Source organism: Choristoneura fumiferana, chromosome 13 (genome assembly GCF_025370935.1).
Source record: "Choristoneura fumiferana chromosome 13, NRCan_CFum_1, whole genome shotgun sequence".
Taxonomy (NCBI): Eukaryota; Metazoa; Arthropoda; class Insecta; order Lepidoptera; family Tortricidae; genus Choristoneura; species Choristoneura fumiferana.
In genome coordinates, this window is record NC_133484.1 from 15,307,085 (window position 1) to 15,323,809 (window position 16,725).

Here is a 16,725-nt window from a genome sequence, read left to right on the forward strand (position 1 = left end):
TTGAAAAGGTTGAACAATGAACGTATATTAAACCTTTAAAATATAATTTAATTAAGATTTCTATTGCATAAACATAAATAGATTTGTTAAAAATTCATTCAATTTAACAAATATTTATTCCAACTGTAGAGGCAGTATAGGGAATTCTTTTATTAAAAAAAAAAAAACAAGAGAAGCTTCTTTCGTGCAACGAGGTTGCATACTTTATTAAAAGATCGGAAAATTTTACATTTTGGAAATACCTATTTCGTTGTCATGTAATTTGTTAGGTATCGATATATTTTTGATATCAAAAATTTAATTGAAGATTGTAATCAACACTTGATCGTATATATCTCTCGCTTTTTTCGTGTTAAAGTGAAATGACAGATCAAAGTAAAGTTCAAATATTTGGAATTCAGTGAGTAGACCCAACACTTCATTTATTCGGGCAACTTGATCCATATTTTGTTAGTATTTTCCTTACGACTATGCTAGTACTTAATTATAGCTTGTAGCTATTATTATTCAACAATTAACTTATTTATTATTCAACACAAAAGACTCAGTAAAACACACGGGGCAGATTATGCTGTTTTTTCGCCTGCTCGCGCCAAAGCCAACTGACTGTCATCCGCAAGCTGTCAAACGAAAAAGGCGCGCGTGCATTTGACCAACGATTGTTGGAAACAGGTAATTTTGGTACAAATACCAAAATGCATAGAATGTTGAGATGTAACACTGTCAAAAAGTACAAAATGCTTCTGCCACCAGGTCAATTTGTCTGAATATTTTAGGGACAAAACATGGTATGGCCAACATGCACTTTTACTCAAAATGTTTCCAAGGCAGCTTTCACTATGGTTCCGATGTCTTTGTGTCTGGAAGTTTTCAGGACAGAATACTCTGGGGCCAAAATGTACAAAACGCCATTGACTAAATGTTTTGTCGTTCGTCCCTACAAACATGTTGACATTAATATACTTTTTTACTTTTGTACAATTTGACAAGGGAATTTTCGGTCCCATTGATTATTTTCAGACCTTGACCATTTATCTTCTATTCGTTTTTTCTATCATGTATTTAGGCTCTTAGGTTTTTGTGGCATCCAATTGTTTTGTCTTTTGTTCATTATAACATGTTTACATTTACATACTTTTTGACCGTTGTACATTTTGATAATGAGGCATAATTATCTGTTTTCCGACTGTTGGCCCGCGGCTCAGTGCGTATGAAGCGAACCGGGGGTCTACCTCGATTAGACCTAGGTGGCAGCTTGCTAACGTCACTGTCACACGCTATAAGCTAGCAAGTAAAGGGTATTGCAAAGCTGTTCACACTTTACGGTTTGCGCAACGAAAATATTCACTCCACGCTACTGCTGCACTGTAATAACGAGACTAGTCAAGTCCTTTTCGGTATATCTGCGTGTACAGTCAGCAGCTGATGTGTCTAATAAGACGAAACGGTCAAAAAAGTTAAAACAATTTTTCAAACTTCATGCTTGACCGAAAAAAAAATCTTTTCGAAAACCTATCCTATTTTTATGCCCGGAATCTGAATGACATTCGTAGACGTGAATGTTTTTTCCGTTTTTATACATACATACCTTCGAATAAATAATAAGTCAGGAATTGTCAATACGGTATAAAATTTGCCTTCCATGTCCTAGTAGGCGGAGCTTAAAAGCGTGTTCTGCGCGTCATTTGACTGACAACTGACATTGCATCACGCGAGCAAACCAATCCCTGCTTTCTTTTTGAATTTTAACCAACCAACTAGCACGTCTATTTGCAACCTCGACAATTATTCGTATTTGAATCACAAGTCGTTTTGGTTTAAGGTATGGCCACTTTTTGTGTAGAATTTGTTCTGTTTTACGCTGAATTATTATTTATTCGTAGATAAGTACATACACAAAAAAACATTGAATTGGAAATTATATTTTGTATTTAAAAACTTAACCCACGCTTTTTAGTTCATTCAATTTACAAAATTTATACCAAAATTCAAGTCAATCCGGTCACAGAAATTGAATTTAAACAAACTTGCAAGATTTGAAGCAAATAAGCAAATACACTTTGTGAAGTTAGCTTTTAAGCTTGTAAACACATGGAAAAAATAAAATAAAAATACGTTAGTCATGAAATGGTCCCAAATCACGGTGCAGCGCCCATACGACTGTTTTTCCCTTGGAACCATCACCATCTCCTGCTGACTGTACTCACGCCCATGGTTGTTGCAGCTATGTCCGTCCCGTTGTGCGCGTGCGTGCCTGCGAAAGGCGTCGCCGCCTGTCCCGCGTGCCCGCCGCGGTACGCGTAGCCGTAGCCTAAAGCCCGTAGCTCGTAGACCGTAGCCCGTAGTGGTCAGTTTTTTTGGTGAAAGTAGTTGAGTAGGTAAATTAATTAATTTTACCGAATGTCTGTAAATAAAACTATTGTTATTATGGTAAGGAGTAGAATACTTAATAGGCGTTGTTGCGTAAAAGGTGATGAGTTCGAGTTTGAGTTCGAAATAACTGATTAACATCAAAACGTTTTCATGAGATCCAACATCCTGACCTAGATATTATTATATCAAAGCGGGTTCTCTAATTTTTCGCCGAAAATATTTTTTCATTTCCCATTACATTATTAAAAAAAAATTTTGGCCATCCAGGTTTTGTCTACAAATTCTTCTGAAATACTTCAGGTGGTTATTTATTAGGTTAGTTTGCTGAACACCGCTACAAGGTTTTTCATCGACATGTTTCACTTATAATCTTACCAACAAAAAGTTGGATAACCCCCGACTTTGTCACTTCAAAATTCAATATCCCGAAAACGGCTGAACTGATTTTGATAAAATATTGTCTAAGAACCATCGCTAGAAAACCTGCTTTCAAATAAAAAACTGCATTCAAATTGGTCCATCCGTTTAAGAGTTACGGTGCCACATACAGACACAGATACACAGACACACACAAAACACATACCTAGCGGCCAAACTTATAACACCCCTGTTTTTGCGTCGCGGGTTAAAAATGTACATTCGGTAACCACAAACAAAGTCGCAAAAAGCATTTATAGCGAGGTGTTCAGTCAAACGAACCAACCACCTGCTAAAATATTCCGGAAAATTTTGCGGACGCACTGTACTATGCGGAAGAACAGCTTTATCCCATTTTCCAAGTTTGGAAAAACTTTTTTATTGTTTGTGGGATGTAAAAATACATATCCAAATGCGATGATGCTTTGTCTACCTCTTTGCACACTACAAAACAATGAAACATTTTTAAGCTTAACCAAGCTTTACACGGGGTAACTAAAGCTGCACAAATTTTGGGGGGCAATTCTACTTTAAAAAACAAAATTAATTTTAACAAAAATTAATTGCTTAAAACTGGTTTCTAGGTATATTTACGGCGTGGTGCATAGAAATGAGGTTGCATTCCCTCGTTGATATTCTTTTTGGAGGTTGGCCGTTAGCTCAGACAATTTGTCATTATCATTGTCTTGAGCCATCCGCAACGGGATAGTGTCTCTGCGCTGCTGATTCCGGTCCACTCTCTTATATTGCGCATCCTATTTCCCTCGTTGACTAGCGATGCTAATTCGTGGAGAGAGATTACTGCCGGCCGTTTGATCCCCAGTTGTATCAATCAGGCACTCCTTGATGTGTCTGTGTAAAAATATTCGTATTTTTTCTTGCTCTCCCGTTACACATATCTTAACGTACCTAAGCACAGAACGTGAACCATTCAGGAGCATTACAATGTTAATGCCAACTTAATTTACTTATCTACTTAATAACTTACGATTGATTTATTTCGAAGGATCTAAATTATTTCAATGAAATCTTAGCCTGATTAAGAGTTACGCAGACTTTTGGCAGCAATATGGGTCCCACTGAAAAACAGCGTTGTGGCTTGCCGCAACATTATGCTGAGTGGGTCCCAATTTATACTATTCGATGTTTTATTATTATTATTTCTTCCTAAGTGTTTTTTCTGTGTACGAATATGTGTAAATAAATGTCTCTCTCTCTCTCAATATGGATTTTGAGCTTTTCTAATATTGTGCAATAAAGTTTAAGTAAATTAAGTCACTATCGCACCTTCAGGGGGTCTTAATAATGAGAACGATTCTGCATTTACATTCCTAGCGGTTCTTGTGGTTAAGAGACGGTGCCACATACAGACCACGATTATCACTAAACTTATATGCGGGTTAAAAATTTCCACCACAAACAAAGTCGCAAAAAGCATTTATAGCGAGGTGTTCAGTCAACGAACCCAACCTGCTAAAATATTCCGGAAAATTTTGCGGACGCACTGTACTATGCGTTTGTTTTCTATTTATTTTATTGGTTCGTTTCCCATTTAAGAGGTTACTAAAAACTGCATTTTACCGTTCGATGCGAGTTAATTTGGATTTAAAACTGTTTTAGTGATAAATAGAAGTATCACTGACATGAAAATTTTTAAGCTTTACCAAGCCACGGGGAACTAAAGCTGATAACAATGCTTTGCAACCTTTAATTGTAAAAACTGAATTTTTGGTTTCTACTTTAAAACTAAAATGAGGTTGGGTTCTGTAATGGCACTCAGTTTTGTTGATGATATGTTCTGATATCGGATTGAATTTTCCAATCTCTCGTCGTGGTGAATTTATAGATTTGTCTTGTGTCTGTTACACATTCTTAACGTACCTAATTAGAACGTGAAACACAAGCAGACAATGTGAACCATTAATTTACTTATCTACTTAATAACTTACGATTGATTTATTTCGAGGATCTACGAAAAGGCTCTAAAATTATTTCAATGAAATCTTAGCCTGATTAAGAGTTACGCAGACTTTTGGCAGCAATATGGGTCCCACTGAAAAACAGCGTTGTGGCTTGCCGCAACATTATGCTGAGTGGGTCCCAATTTATACTATTCGATGTTTTATTTAATTATTATTTCTTCCTAACGTGTTTTTTCTGTGTATCGAATATGTGTAAATAAATGTCTCTCTCTCTCTCAATATGGATTTTGAGCTTTTCTAATATTGTGCAATAAAGTTTAAGTAAATTAAGTCACTATCGCACCTTCAGGGGGTCTTAATGGCAACAATGAGAACGATTATACTTATATTATATCATTATCATCGCATTGTTTTGGTTCAGGAGGTTACTGACCCGGCTAATTATCACGAGTGATTAGAGTATCAGCATGTGGTTTGCTGATAACAATTTCCATGACATTTCATTCCTTATTTATGGGTTCTGAAAACACTGTTATGTATTCTACTTATTGAATTTTAAAGTAGGTGAAAATATAGATTGTTTTGATGTTATTATTACAAGTTATGACTGTATGTTAGGTACTTACTAAAGCCTTATTTACCGGTTCGAGAAATAAGATGCGAGTTAACCCGTCTATGGATTTACAAGTGTTCGAGCGTCGGCTATATAAATAGAAGAGCGGAACCGTATTTCTAGTTTTCACTGACATTTTAGTAGATGAATAGAGATTTAAATAGTGACTCTACGGTACAGTCAGGTGTATTCATATGTTACAGCGCAGCGTGCAAAAACATCTGACACGTCCTACTAGCTCTAGAAATAGTGTCGTATCAGCTATTTATGCACGCTTGTTGTGTCAGATATTGGTGCTGGTAACTGTACGTGATTCAGCTTATTCGACTGTGAAAGTACCTGAAAGGCACTGCGCCGTCTCCTTCTTGAAGTACCGCTTCCGCTGAGAAGAAGCTTTAAGTAATGATTATTTCGAACTGATCTGATACTGAAACCGGAAGGTAGGCAACGGATCTCTGTTATAAAACAACGAACAAAGCCGTGTTTGGGCTTCATGGAATCGTTGTGAGATGTACTTTGGCTGCGGATTCGGTTTTTTTTTAACAAAAAAGTAAAACCGACTCCAAAAAAATAAAAAAATAACAAATAATTTAACCGACTACAAAACACTTGAAAATATTTTTTAGCACTAGGCACCTACTAGCTCGAAGTCGGTGTCTCAGCACGACCCAGCAGGATGGATTGAATGAAACCCATAGTATGTAGGTAGGTGAGGTAGACAACTATTGTTCCATTCCTGCTGGCTCGTGCTGAGGCACCGACTTCGAGCTAGTAGGTACCTAAAAAATATTTTCAAGGATTTTGTAGTCGGTTCCATTTTTTGTTATTGTTTTATTTTTTTGGAGTTGGATTTACTTTTTTGTTAAAAAATTCTTTATATAATTAAAGTATCTTTCTTATGATATCAATTTTGACTGGTTATCAGATCCGTGTAGTTACCTATATTGACTCACCTGTCACGTAGCCATGAACAAAAATAAGTAGACAGCCTACCAATCCAAAATCCGGTTATCAAAAGAATGAAGTTATAAAAAAATTACTTAAATTAATTGAATTATAAATAGCCATGAACACTTTTCGATACGTTTTGCTATCATAGGGGTGTCTGTAAATAAATAATATTTATTAAAAAATATGTCTCATCTAGTTATCAGATGGGTGAAGGTCCATGTCACCGGCTCTTAGACCAACATGTTTGTTTTTAATGTTTGCACTAGTACCTAATCTTGAAATAGTTATTTGTTATGCAAGGGTGGAAAGTCACTGTATGGCTCGAGTGCTTATATGGAAACCCGAGCAAGCGAAGGATTCTAGGATAGAACCACGTGCGAAGCGAGTGGTTCAAAAGAAGAATTTTGAGCGTAGTCGAGGGTTTCAAAGGCACGAGATGCTAAACAACTTTACATCCGAGCGAAACACACAATTGATATTTCACCTCACAACAGCGAGAAAAAGCAGTACCATACCAACCATCAGTCAAATAAGTGGTCTATTAATTTTTAAACAAGTTCCTATCAAATTACGTCGCTAAAGTCGAACTTTCAAGTTGACAGACACGTTGACAGAGTTATAACCGATTTCCATGTTTAGGTAAAAATACCTAACTTCTTGTAAAAAAAGTTGATAATTGTATTATTATTATATTGTGCATTACATATTTTCATCATGTGCCAAGTTTCATAGGCGGGAGAATTATTCGTAAGTCTCCATACAGCGAATCTCCTCGTATACTAGACATTATGTATTTTCAAGGTTCGCCCCAGTTCATGATAACGTTCGAATTTCAAAACCCTTTCCAGCCAAGAGGGGAAATAGTAGATTGTACAACAAGAGCATAAAACGAGCCATTTTACCCAAGACGTTCATATAGCCACCCGAGCCGGTACGGCGAGGGTGGATAGACACGTCAAGGGGAAAATGGGTTTAATGCTAGAGTTTTACATTATGCTTTTCACTTCGATTGCGAGGAAATGAAATAGCAACAGTGGAAACAATTGCTCAACTATGTACCTTTTATTGTTCACGCATTACTATTATAACTATATATTTTTATTTTTATTTATTTATTTTGATTGATTTGATTGATTTTTAGTTTTATATAAATTAAAAATTATTTAAAAAAATAATATGTTGAAACTTCTTTGTTTGTGGCTGTTTACACCTCATTGCCTTGGTCTTAGTAACGCTTTTTCACTTCTCATGCTCGTAAAGTTCGTGTTAGTGCATAAAGTAAATTCTTCGTCTAGGACCAAAGTAATCAGCTGTCAACAGCCACAAACAAAAAAGTGTCTATAAGTATATTTTTAATAATTTTAATTTTATGTAAAACTTTAAATCAATCAAATAAATCAATAAAACTAAAAAATTATGATTGATCGGTGATTTTGTATAGCAATGGAAAAATAAAGGGTATCTAGTATGTGAGCAATTGTTTCCATTTGGTATTTAATTTCCTCTCAATCGAGGTGAAAAGCAGTGTAAAACTCGAGCATCAAGCCCATTTTCCCCCTCTACGTGTCTATTCACCCTCGCCGTACCGGCTCGGGTGGCTATATGAACGCCTCGGGTAAAATGGCTCGTTTTAAGGTCTTATTGTACAATCTACTATTTCCACGCATATTTCAAAGGACAAACGCAGCATTTTTGAGCTGGTGAGGTGAAAACTTTTTGAACACGGATAAGCTAGCCCTGAAATAACTACATTTTTAACAAGTTGTTTTTTTATTGAATTTATTTTATTTATTACAAGATTTTATTTAACTTGCTATGTACGTACTCGTATGTGTGTATATGTAAATTATTATGCAAGAAAATGTCATGACGACTGTAGACCGAATAGACACATTTTGTTGAGTAACAACAATGAAACATGAAGCTTCAAAACCCCAGTCTTTATTATATTATGATAACAAGCCTTTGCCTTCGTGCCCACCGGAACGTACGGAAGGCGAATGTTTAATCTCGGGATTATGCGCAGTATGTCCTTTAGCGGTACAAAGAATGAGAATCTTCCAAATATACAAGCTCCCCTTTAAGGCATCTTGTCGTAATTAAGTGATTTTCGTATATTTTAATAGAGATAATATTAGGAAGGATAATATTGCAAATGCGAAAGTTTGTATGTCTTTTTTCGTTTGTTAGGCTTTCACGCTTAAATGAACGACAAAAGAAGTAGAGATAGTTTGAGACCCTGAGAAAAACATAGAATAAGTAGTTTTATCCCTGAAAATTTCCTAGTTCTTGCGATAAACAAATTCTTCTTAGACAGAGCCGCAGGCAATAGCTAGTAAAGAAACTACTTTGGAGCAACAAACTTGCGTAAAATTATTCAAGTAAATTCATCAAACTTTAAAGTAACCGCGACGGCGCAATTAGTTCCCACAACTTCCCACGCCATCTGTTATCGGGCCGCGGTAACCACTCGCCACCGACTTATCGCTGAAAATTTTCCCGTTTTCCCAGGAGCGAGTGTGCCATGAGTCCGCCCCCGAACAAAACTAGCGCACTCTGCGCGGACCGGCAGTCTCCGACCGGCATCGGTTTGAAGTGCACGTACGACATGGATCGCGATCGACTTGGTTTTTGGGGCTGCGGGGACGGACAGTCCACCAGCCGTCTCTCCGGTCTCGACCGGCTCAAACACCCTGGTCTCAACAAGGTAGGCTCAACACTAAGTCTTTATATTGACGTTTTAATTTCACAGATTTTGGTTGCACTCAGGTTAGGTCATGGTTGCGGAAGTGTGCATCTGTGGTACGAGCGAGTGACTACGCTACAGCTGACCGGTGCATTGTCATGCAAATTGTTTGTTTGTAATTCTGATCCAAAGTCCACGTGGTACGCACGATCTAAACTTTGTCGTAACTTTACACTCCGTGTTTACTGTTTACAACGCACTTATAACTTTTAAATTACATGTAACTGAAGCAAAACTGCTAACGTTTTTATACAGTTAATAAAATTACTCTACGTACGTTTTAAATTTTCTCAACCACCACTCATCATTTAATAATAAATATTTTATATTAGTGAGGTATTGATTATTAATGTTATATTTTCTTGCTTTAGTTATCATAATTGAGCAAAACGACATTTTCTACACTCAATTATCTACGGCGATTACGTCTTCTTATCAATTTATCAAGTTTTAAATCAATACATAACTTACGTCAGTCATAAATCAAGCTCTAACGCCCTTAACAACGCGAGTAATAGTCTGGTGTTCGCATATTATATAGACCACGTCCACTTGAATCGATTTGAGGGTCTGCAGTAGGTACCATCAGCCAAATAAATGGTCTATCAATTTTTAAACTAAGTAATTTCTATCAAATGAATATGTCGCTAAAGTCGAACTTTCAAGTTGAGAGACACGTCTATTTGGCATTATTGTTTTGTGACATGCAAACGATTATCAACTTTAAGGTTGTAGACCACATATTTGGCTGATGGTACCTACCGTCGCTATTAATATGACAGTTAGCATCCAACACATAGTATCCACCTGGACCCTCAAGTCTAAACGATCAATGTAGGTACAATTAAGATTGTTTTTTGGAGTCTTTGTATTTTTTATTTCAACTCCAAATTTTGTTACTTTTACGGTAAAATACAAACTAAAACATAGATGCACAGAAAAACCAGAAAAAGAGACCGTGCTTGCTGCGTGCTATACCCCCCTACACTACACTGTTGTGTGTTGGATGCTAACTGTCATATTACTGCAGACCCTCAAATCGATTCAAGTGGACGTGGTCTATATAATATGTGAACACCATTGGACTAAAACTCATGTCGTTAAGGGAGTTAGAGCTTGATTTATTTTGACCTGGGTTCGATTCCCAGCGCTGGTTTCTTTTTCTGTTTTTTCTGTGCATCTATGTTTCAGTTTGTATTTTCGAAATCAATGTACAGTCAAGTGCAAAGATATCGACACGGCCAAAGTTACAAAATTAAATATACACGACTTTATGCACTTAACATTAAGGTCGTGTACTTACACACATTTTTTTAACTTTGGCCGTGCCGATATCTTTGCACTTGACTGTACCTGAATCACCAGCCAGACGTTACGAACTATAACAAAAGAACCTAATCTGCATAACAGTCGATATCTACAAACTACACAACCACCTATAGGTATAGCAGTTGTAGTACAAGCTCTTTGTACGTTCCCCAGACTCGAGGGTTACCGGGGAGGGCGCCAGGCAGGGGTGTGTTTGTATGAAATACAGGACAAAGGCCCATAATCAGACTTCAAATTTCCAATAACATTTTGAATGTTTCCCGCCTCACGCTTGCTTTTCTGTTAGGATTTCTCGCAATTAAAACCCTATATGGAAGGGTTTGTAGTAACGTTCACAACACGGCGGAGGGAACGGACGGAGTTAGGTGGAGTAATCAATTCCACATTTACTTAATTTGCTTGAAATCTTGAAGAGGTATTGAAGAGTTCGCTCGTGTTGCCCATTGTTATGCGTCTGCACGTGCGAATCTAATTTTCGGTGAAATCCAATTTATAAACGCGTAGGCATGCCATAATGTAGGTATCTAGTATCTTTAAAAGAGCAATTGTTGTATATTTATTTGTTTTGGAGATCTCGGAAACGGTTCTTACAACTTCGATAAATCTACTTACGACTACTTTACTATGTAACTACTTCGATTTATGTAAGCCATATAAAAACATGTTATGTATGGCATCCTGAGTTTTCAGAAATAGAGTTAAATTACTTCGACGTCACTTATGTAAATAACACACGCATTTTGTCATAAGAAGAAAGATTTGAAACAATACAATACAATACAATGACTTTACTGTACACCAGAAATAGTACGCGATACAGAAAACAGGTACACTTAAAGAAAATTACAATACAAGGTAAAAAATGGCGGCCTTATCGCTTAAGAGCGATCTCTTCCAGGCAACAATTTCATCAATGTTTCTGTCTGTCCTTGCCCTTTGTATCAGAAGAAATTATAGTATTCATTTTTTTTTTATTAATTAATCACATTTTACAAAAATAACAACTTAAAAATATTTTCATAGTTCTGTAATCAGATTTTCAGATACATTTTTTACTTATATATCTTTTGACAAGATACATCGGAAACTATTACATAACTTGACCGTCACTGAAGGTTAAATTCTCGTTAGCATTTCGACTAACCCAACCTTTGAGAACCCAACACTCCAATGGTTATTTATTAAAGACAAATTATGTCCGGGCAGCACTTTTTATTTTGGTTTTATATCAACTGTTCTGTCCGTGACTCATGTTGGCAACATTTCTTACGAGTTGAACTATTTAAGTATTTTATCGATATTGAATTTCCTTTCATGTCAGGCAAGGCGCCCATCTGTTTGCCAACTAATCGATGCCGTACTATAGGTAATACGGTCACAGGCATGTCGCCAGGTAAAGAGGAAGATATATATAAAGTATAGTAAGTACAGAGGACGTATACATAAGTTTCCTTGTTAATGACGATAAACTTCCTATAGATATGTTATAAATAATATTGCTTTTAAACTACTTTTCATGATGCTTTTAAGTCTTTTAAGGACTAGCTGTGATTTTATAATTATTATAGTTGATTTGAACTATACATAATACTGAACATTAAACTTTTCGAGAGGTGCACTTATAAATACGTCTTTGGAAAACCCGTCCACACATTTAATAATGTAAACAGTATGGTTTTTGTAATGTGGGTAGATACGTGTCAAAATGACCATATTTGCCCGAGTTTCCTCAAATTGACTAACGTTTAGCGTAATGACAAGCGTACCTATGCATTGTACTGTTACTAATGTTAGGAAGGAAAACCATGCGTGTTAATTGATGAGTAACCACAACAGCTGACTCTATGTAGAGTATTACGAGTCACGGTGACCATTGGCGTTTATTATTAGGATATTTCAGCATGTTGCTCAAGCTTTTCTAATAAGTAGTAAATTGTTAGTTGGTCGATTCCATATACCTACTCTAAGCCGCCCACTAACGTGATCGTCATTAAATTCATTATTAACTAAATTAATACACGCACCTATTGGTAGACGTACCTATAGCTGTAACAGACATCGGCGCGGACAGGTCAGGTGTTCTTATTTGAGTATGAACTAACATGATTAACGATGGAGCAGAGCAGAGCAATAAGTACCTATATAATTTTGAACCTGTACCTATCAAATCAAAGAATCCTTTAGCACTGTAGCCTACCCAGTCGCGTAAAATATCTTTCTGAATATTCGCGGGAGGAGGCGGGGATGTGATGTTATTCAATATTATATTCAGTAGTATGGAAAACCAGGCAAGTGCGTGTTGGGTTTCGCACATTTAGGATTCCCTATCAAATGTACATAGAATATAAGCCGTCCAAATGGCAGTTTTGTGTTTGACCGCAAAATTGAAGGAATTTTAAATTTGGTATTACATACATACATATATAAGTAGGTATATAAGTATTGAGTATACATAAAATCACGCCTCTTTCCCAACGGGGTAGGCAGAGACTACTTTGCAGCTTTAGTATTTGCTTTGAGTATTTACCTATCTAGATAGGATGCTTTTATCCTGGAAAATTTCATAGTTTCCGTGGCATAGCGATAAATGAATTCTACGCAGACGGAGTCGCGGGCTACATGCTAGTTTAAAATTATTTTTTGAATATTTGTCAGGTTCTGGGTCAACGAGATGCTTACTCGTATACTGTGAACATTTGAGGACTAACTCAACTGTTTAGAGCTGTAAAACCTGTGTGACTACTTTTAATACTAATTAATTACTCGCACTTGAAGTATCCCCTCTAGGTTGGCAACGCATCTGCAATCCCCCTGGTGTTGCAGGTGTCTATGGGCGGTGGTGATCTCTTACCATCAGGAGACCCACTTGCTCGTTTTCCATCCAGTCGAATAAAAAAAAGCAACAGGGATTAAACCCAATCCTGATGCAGAGGTTTCTGGTGATTTTTTGTATTTAATCTTCTCGGTCCCCGGTTGTGGCAAGTGTATTTTGAAAAAAAATTGAATGCAGTTTTGTTTCCACTTAAATACTTACAACGGCATGTTTCTCATAGAACCCTATTCCCATCGGCTTGCCCAATATTTACAAAATCGGACTACAGGACATACATGATTTATGAAAGATATATGCGATCTGATTTATGAAAGATATATGCGATCTTTGCTTCGGCTTTACCACGAACATATCTGACGCTACGCCACTGAAGTTTCCCTTCAGTCACTTCCCTTCAGGCAGTTGGAATGGCGTTAATAAATTTCCATCCCGTATACCGTTTTACCAATACTAATATTTGACACAGCAAGGCGTGCATAATTATCTGATACGACTCTATTTCTAGGGCCGGTGGACGTTTAGATATTGTTGCACGCTCCGCTGTGGCAGGTATTAATGCAGATGACTGTACCAGCAGTCTTTAAGCTAACCCGCGGACGGACGGACGGACATGGCGAAACTAAAAACGGTAACTTTCAACAATTTCGTAGTATTCGTCGTTTATCTCGTCAGATCGACCCTGATCGATAGATTATAACTGTGGGTCAATGAAAGACAGGTAACTTAACTAATGATCGGTTTAGAGCGCAGTGAGTAATGAGTGTATGACATGCATGTAAATCATGGACGTTTATTACATCTATACACATATACACTTGTAAGGTTATAATGTAAAGAACACGCGGCGGGCGGTCAATAGCTATAATTCTAATTATTGGTTGACAACTTTGCTAATGTTTCGCCGATTATAAATTTCTCAAAAGAAGAAAAAGTTGCCTTGAGGCGGGATCAGAAAAAGTCGATACTTAGCAGGAGAGAAGTCAATCCCTGATGTGCTCTGAAGATAATTGAAATAGTTCGTTAGAAAACTAACTCTCGCGTGGGTTTTGTTTTTACCAGCTTTTATTTAACTTGCCCTGAAAGTTGTTGTTTTTGTCTCTGATCTTGAAGTTCATTTTGATTTTGACCCACTTTCAGTGGTCGGATTAATTTAAAATTTGGTATAGGTACATACATAATAATATGTCAAGTAGTGTATGTTGGATGGCATTTCAAGTACAAAAATGTTTTTGTTTTTAACACAAACTTATTTATTTGCAGTTTAGGGACTTGGCATAGAAAATAGCCACAAAATGTAGGTAGACGACTAAGAAGGGAGTATCGTTAAAGATTAATAACCGAGTTGGCTAAGACTCTGCAAGCAGTCAAGGCTAAAATTAAAGACGGAAAAGGAATGTTAATATAACGGGGATACCCATTGTTTCGCTGCCAAGCCAACCGAGCAATAAAAATATTCACTTTTTCTTTGACTCAAGCAAAGGTCGGAATGAAATAGTTCTTTGAAGAAAACTGCTGTCACTCGCGAGACCAATCCTTTGCCTGTCGCATTACCAATTCCTTTCAATCTTCTTTGAATGGTTTATTATGGAATCTATCTCGAAATTGCGTAAACGAATTCTTGTGACAAGCGTGAAATTTCGGCAAATTGTTGCCGGTTTCTTTGAAGTATTTGGGCATTGTTTGGCTTTTATATGGTACGGACTACGAATAGGCCCATGACAAAATATTTAAAAACAGAAAAATCACAGTAATAATTCAATGTGGAAGTTGATTTTTTAAAATTATAAACTATATTTTCCAAAATTACTCAGTGTTCAGTCAGCATGCAGTGCGTAGGTAGAGCCTCTATTAAGATTGGTTTTTTGGAATCTTTTTGTATTTTTTATTTCTATTCCAAATTTTTTGTTACTTTTACGGTCATCCCGTAAAACCTATATCGAAAATACAAACTGAAATATAAATGCACAGAAAAACCAGAAAAATAAGACCAGCGGTGGTGTAGCAGTATAGCACACGGCACGGAATGCCGAGGACCTGGGTTCGATTCCCAGCGCTGGTCTCATTTTTCTGGTTTTTCTGTGCATCTATATTTCAGTTTGTATTTTCGATAGAGCCCCTATTGCTTATTAATTTCACGAGGGATTGCGCGCCGATTAAATGCGCTCAGTAATTAATGCACGGGATTATCCTTGGTGTGTTATATGTAAGCGTGATGTTACTATAAAGCCGCATTCACAATTTATAATCTGTCGTGTTGTATCGTGACGCATCAGAACGGTGTTCAAATCGACATTTGGATACCGCTGCGAGCGTTTCAACCGCTAACAGTTTCCTGTCGCATTGATATTGAAGAAAGAGCGTTAGCGTGAAATTTTAATAAAATTATACCGCAACCACATTCTGTTTTATAAAAAGCTTCCATTCGGTGTATCTCATTTGTTACAATTATGGAACAACATGCTGATAGCGGTTAAAGTCCTCGTAGAACTATCCATTTTTATCTTCAACAAGAACACTGTTAATATTTTAAATATTTAAGAATGTCCTTAATATGTAATGAAACAAAAGTCATCTAAGTAAGTAAGACTCGAAATGCTGTAAGTCCTTCGGAACTTGATCCGATTTTCTTTATGGATAAAGAGTTTTGTGTCAGGTACCTATAAAGAAAGGTTTCAGGAGTACGAATCATTGTGAATCAGTTTGTTTTAAAACGAAGAATTTTGTGAATTCATTTTTATTTGAAGCCACATCTGCAAATAAAATAAATCCACATATTTTTTTTATAAGCTGAGGTTGATAACTAGTATATGCAGCTGTCAACTTCGTATTAGTAATCTAAGCGTGTTTTTAAGCCATGAAAAGCAGCCTTTATAGCACAAAGCCGTCAAAACTAATTATGACACCCGTAACCAAGTTTGTATATGGGATTAACGTCGCCATACCAACCAGATAACACCGTTCACGGCATTAAAGCAAGCCGCTGCATAATATTAGTTTACGCGAGGCTGTGTTCTACTCAAGTCCGTGTAAAAGTAGAAACATCAGAGTAAATATTGTAGTTTGGAAAACTTCGTGAAATCTCACTAGCTAAGCACATCTTAAACTTAAAAATCTGCAGACTCGAAATCGTTAGAAGCTAGATACATTACACAGGATGTAAAAAATACAATAACCTTAAATGATATAATTGTGTGCAAATGTCAATCTGTGTTGCCTTGTATTATGTACCTTGATCTTAATGTGTCGCGTGTGTCTAGGTGTGGTGCTGTTGCAGGGTACCCTTGCGTTTCTACGTTGAAAGGCACCACGATGTATGTGTAATACAGCATATGAGTAATCGTGAGGTTTGCTTTGTTAAGCTGCGTTGATAAAAACCTTTTTGTTTGAGGGTAAACACAAAAAATTACAGTAGGTACATGGAAAAAAGGTTTATTGTAATAAAAATTTCGTGGCTGGTTACCAATATAGAGTAGGTACGAAATGTTCCCTTTGATTTCTAGGGAATAATTAAACAATCTCGCAAACTCAACATTAAATGTTC

The 16,725-nt window shown here is 36.6% G+C and overlaps 1 protein-coding gene across 2 annotated transcripts in view; it reads left to right on the plus strand.

Moving 5' to 3' along the window:
* The window catches only part of Men (NADP-dependent malic enzyme), a 55,762-nt gene that overhangs the window by 19,582 nt on the left and 19,455 nt on the right, over positions 1-16,725 (plus strand). The window contains exons 1-2 of one of the 2 annotated variants that reach the window (XM_074096466.1): positions 2,230-2,294; positions 8,788-8,983. In XM_074096466.1, coding sequence (XP_073952567.1) covers positions 8,801-8,983 — 183 coding nt within the window. In that variant the 5' untranslated portion in view covers positions 2,230-2,294; positions 8,788-8,800. Of the gene's footprint in view, positions 1-2,229; positions 2,295-8,787; positions 8,984-16,725 lie in introns of those variants that run through there. The other variant, XM_074096464.1, reaches the window with a different exon arrangement.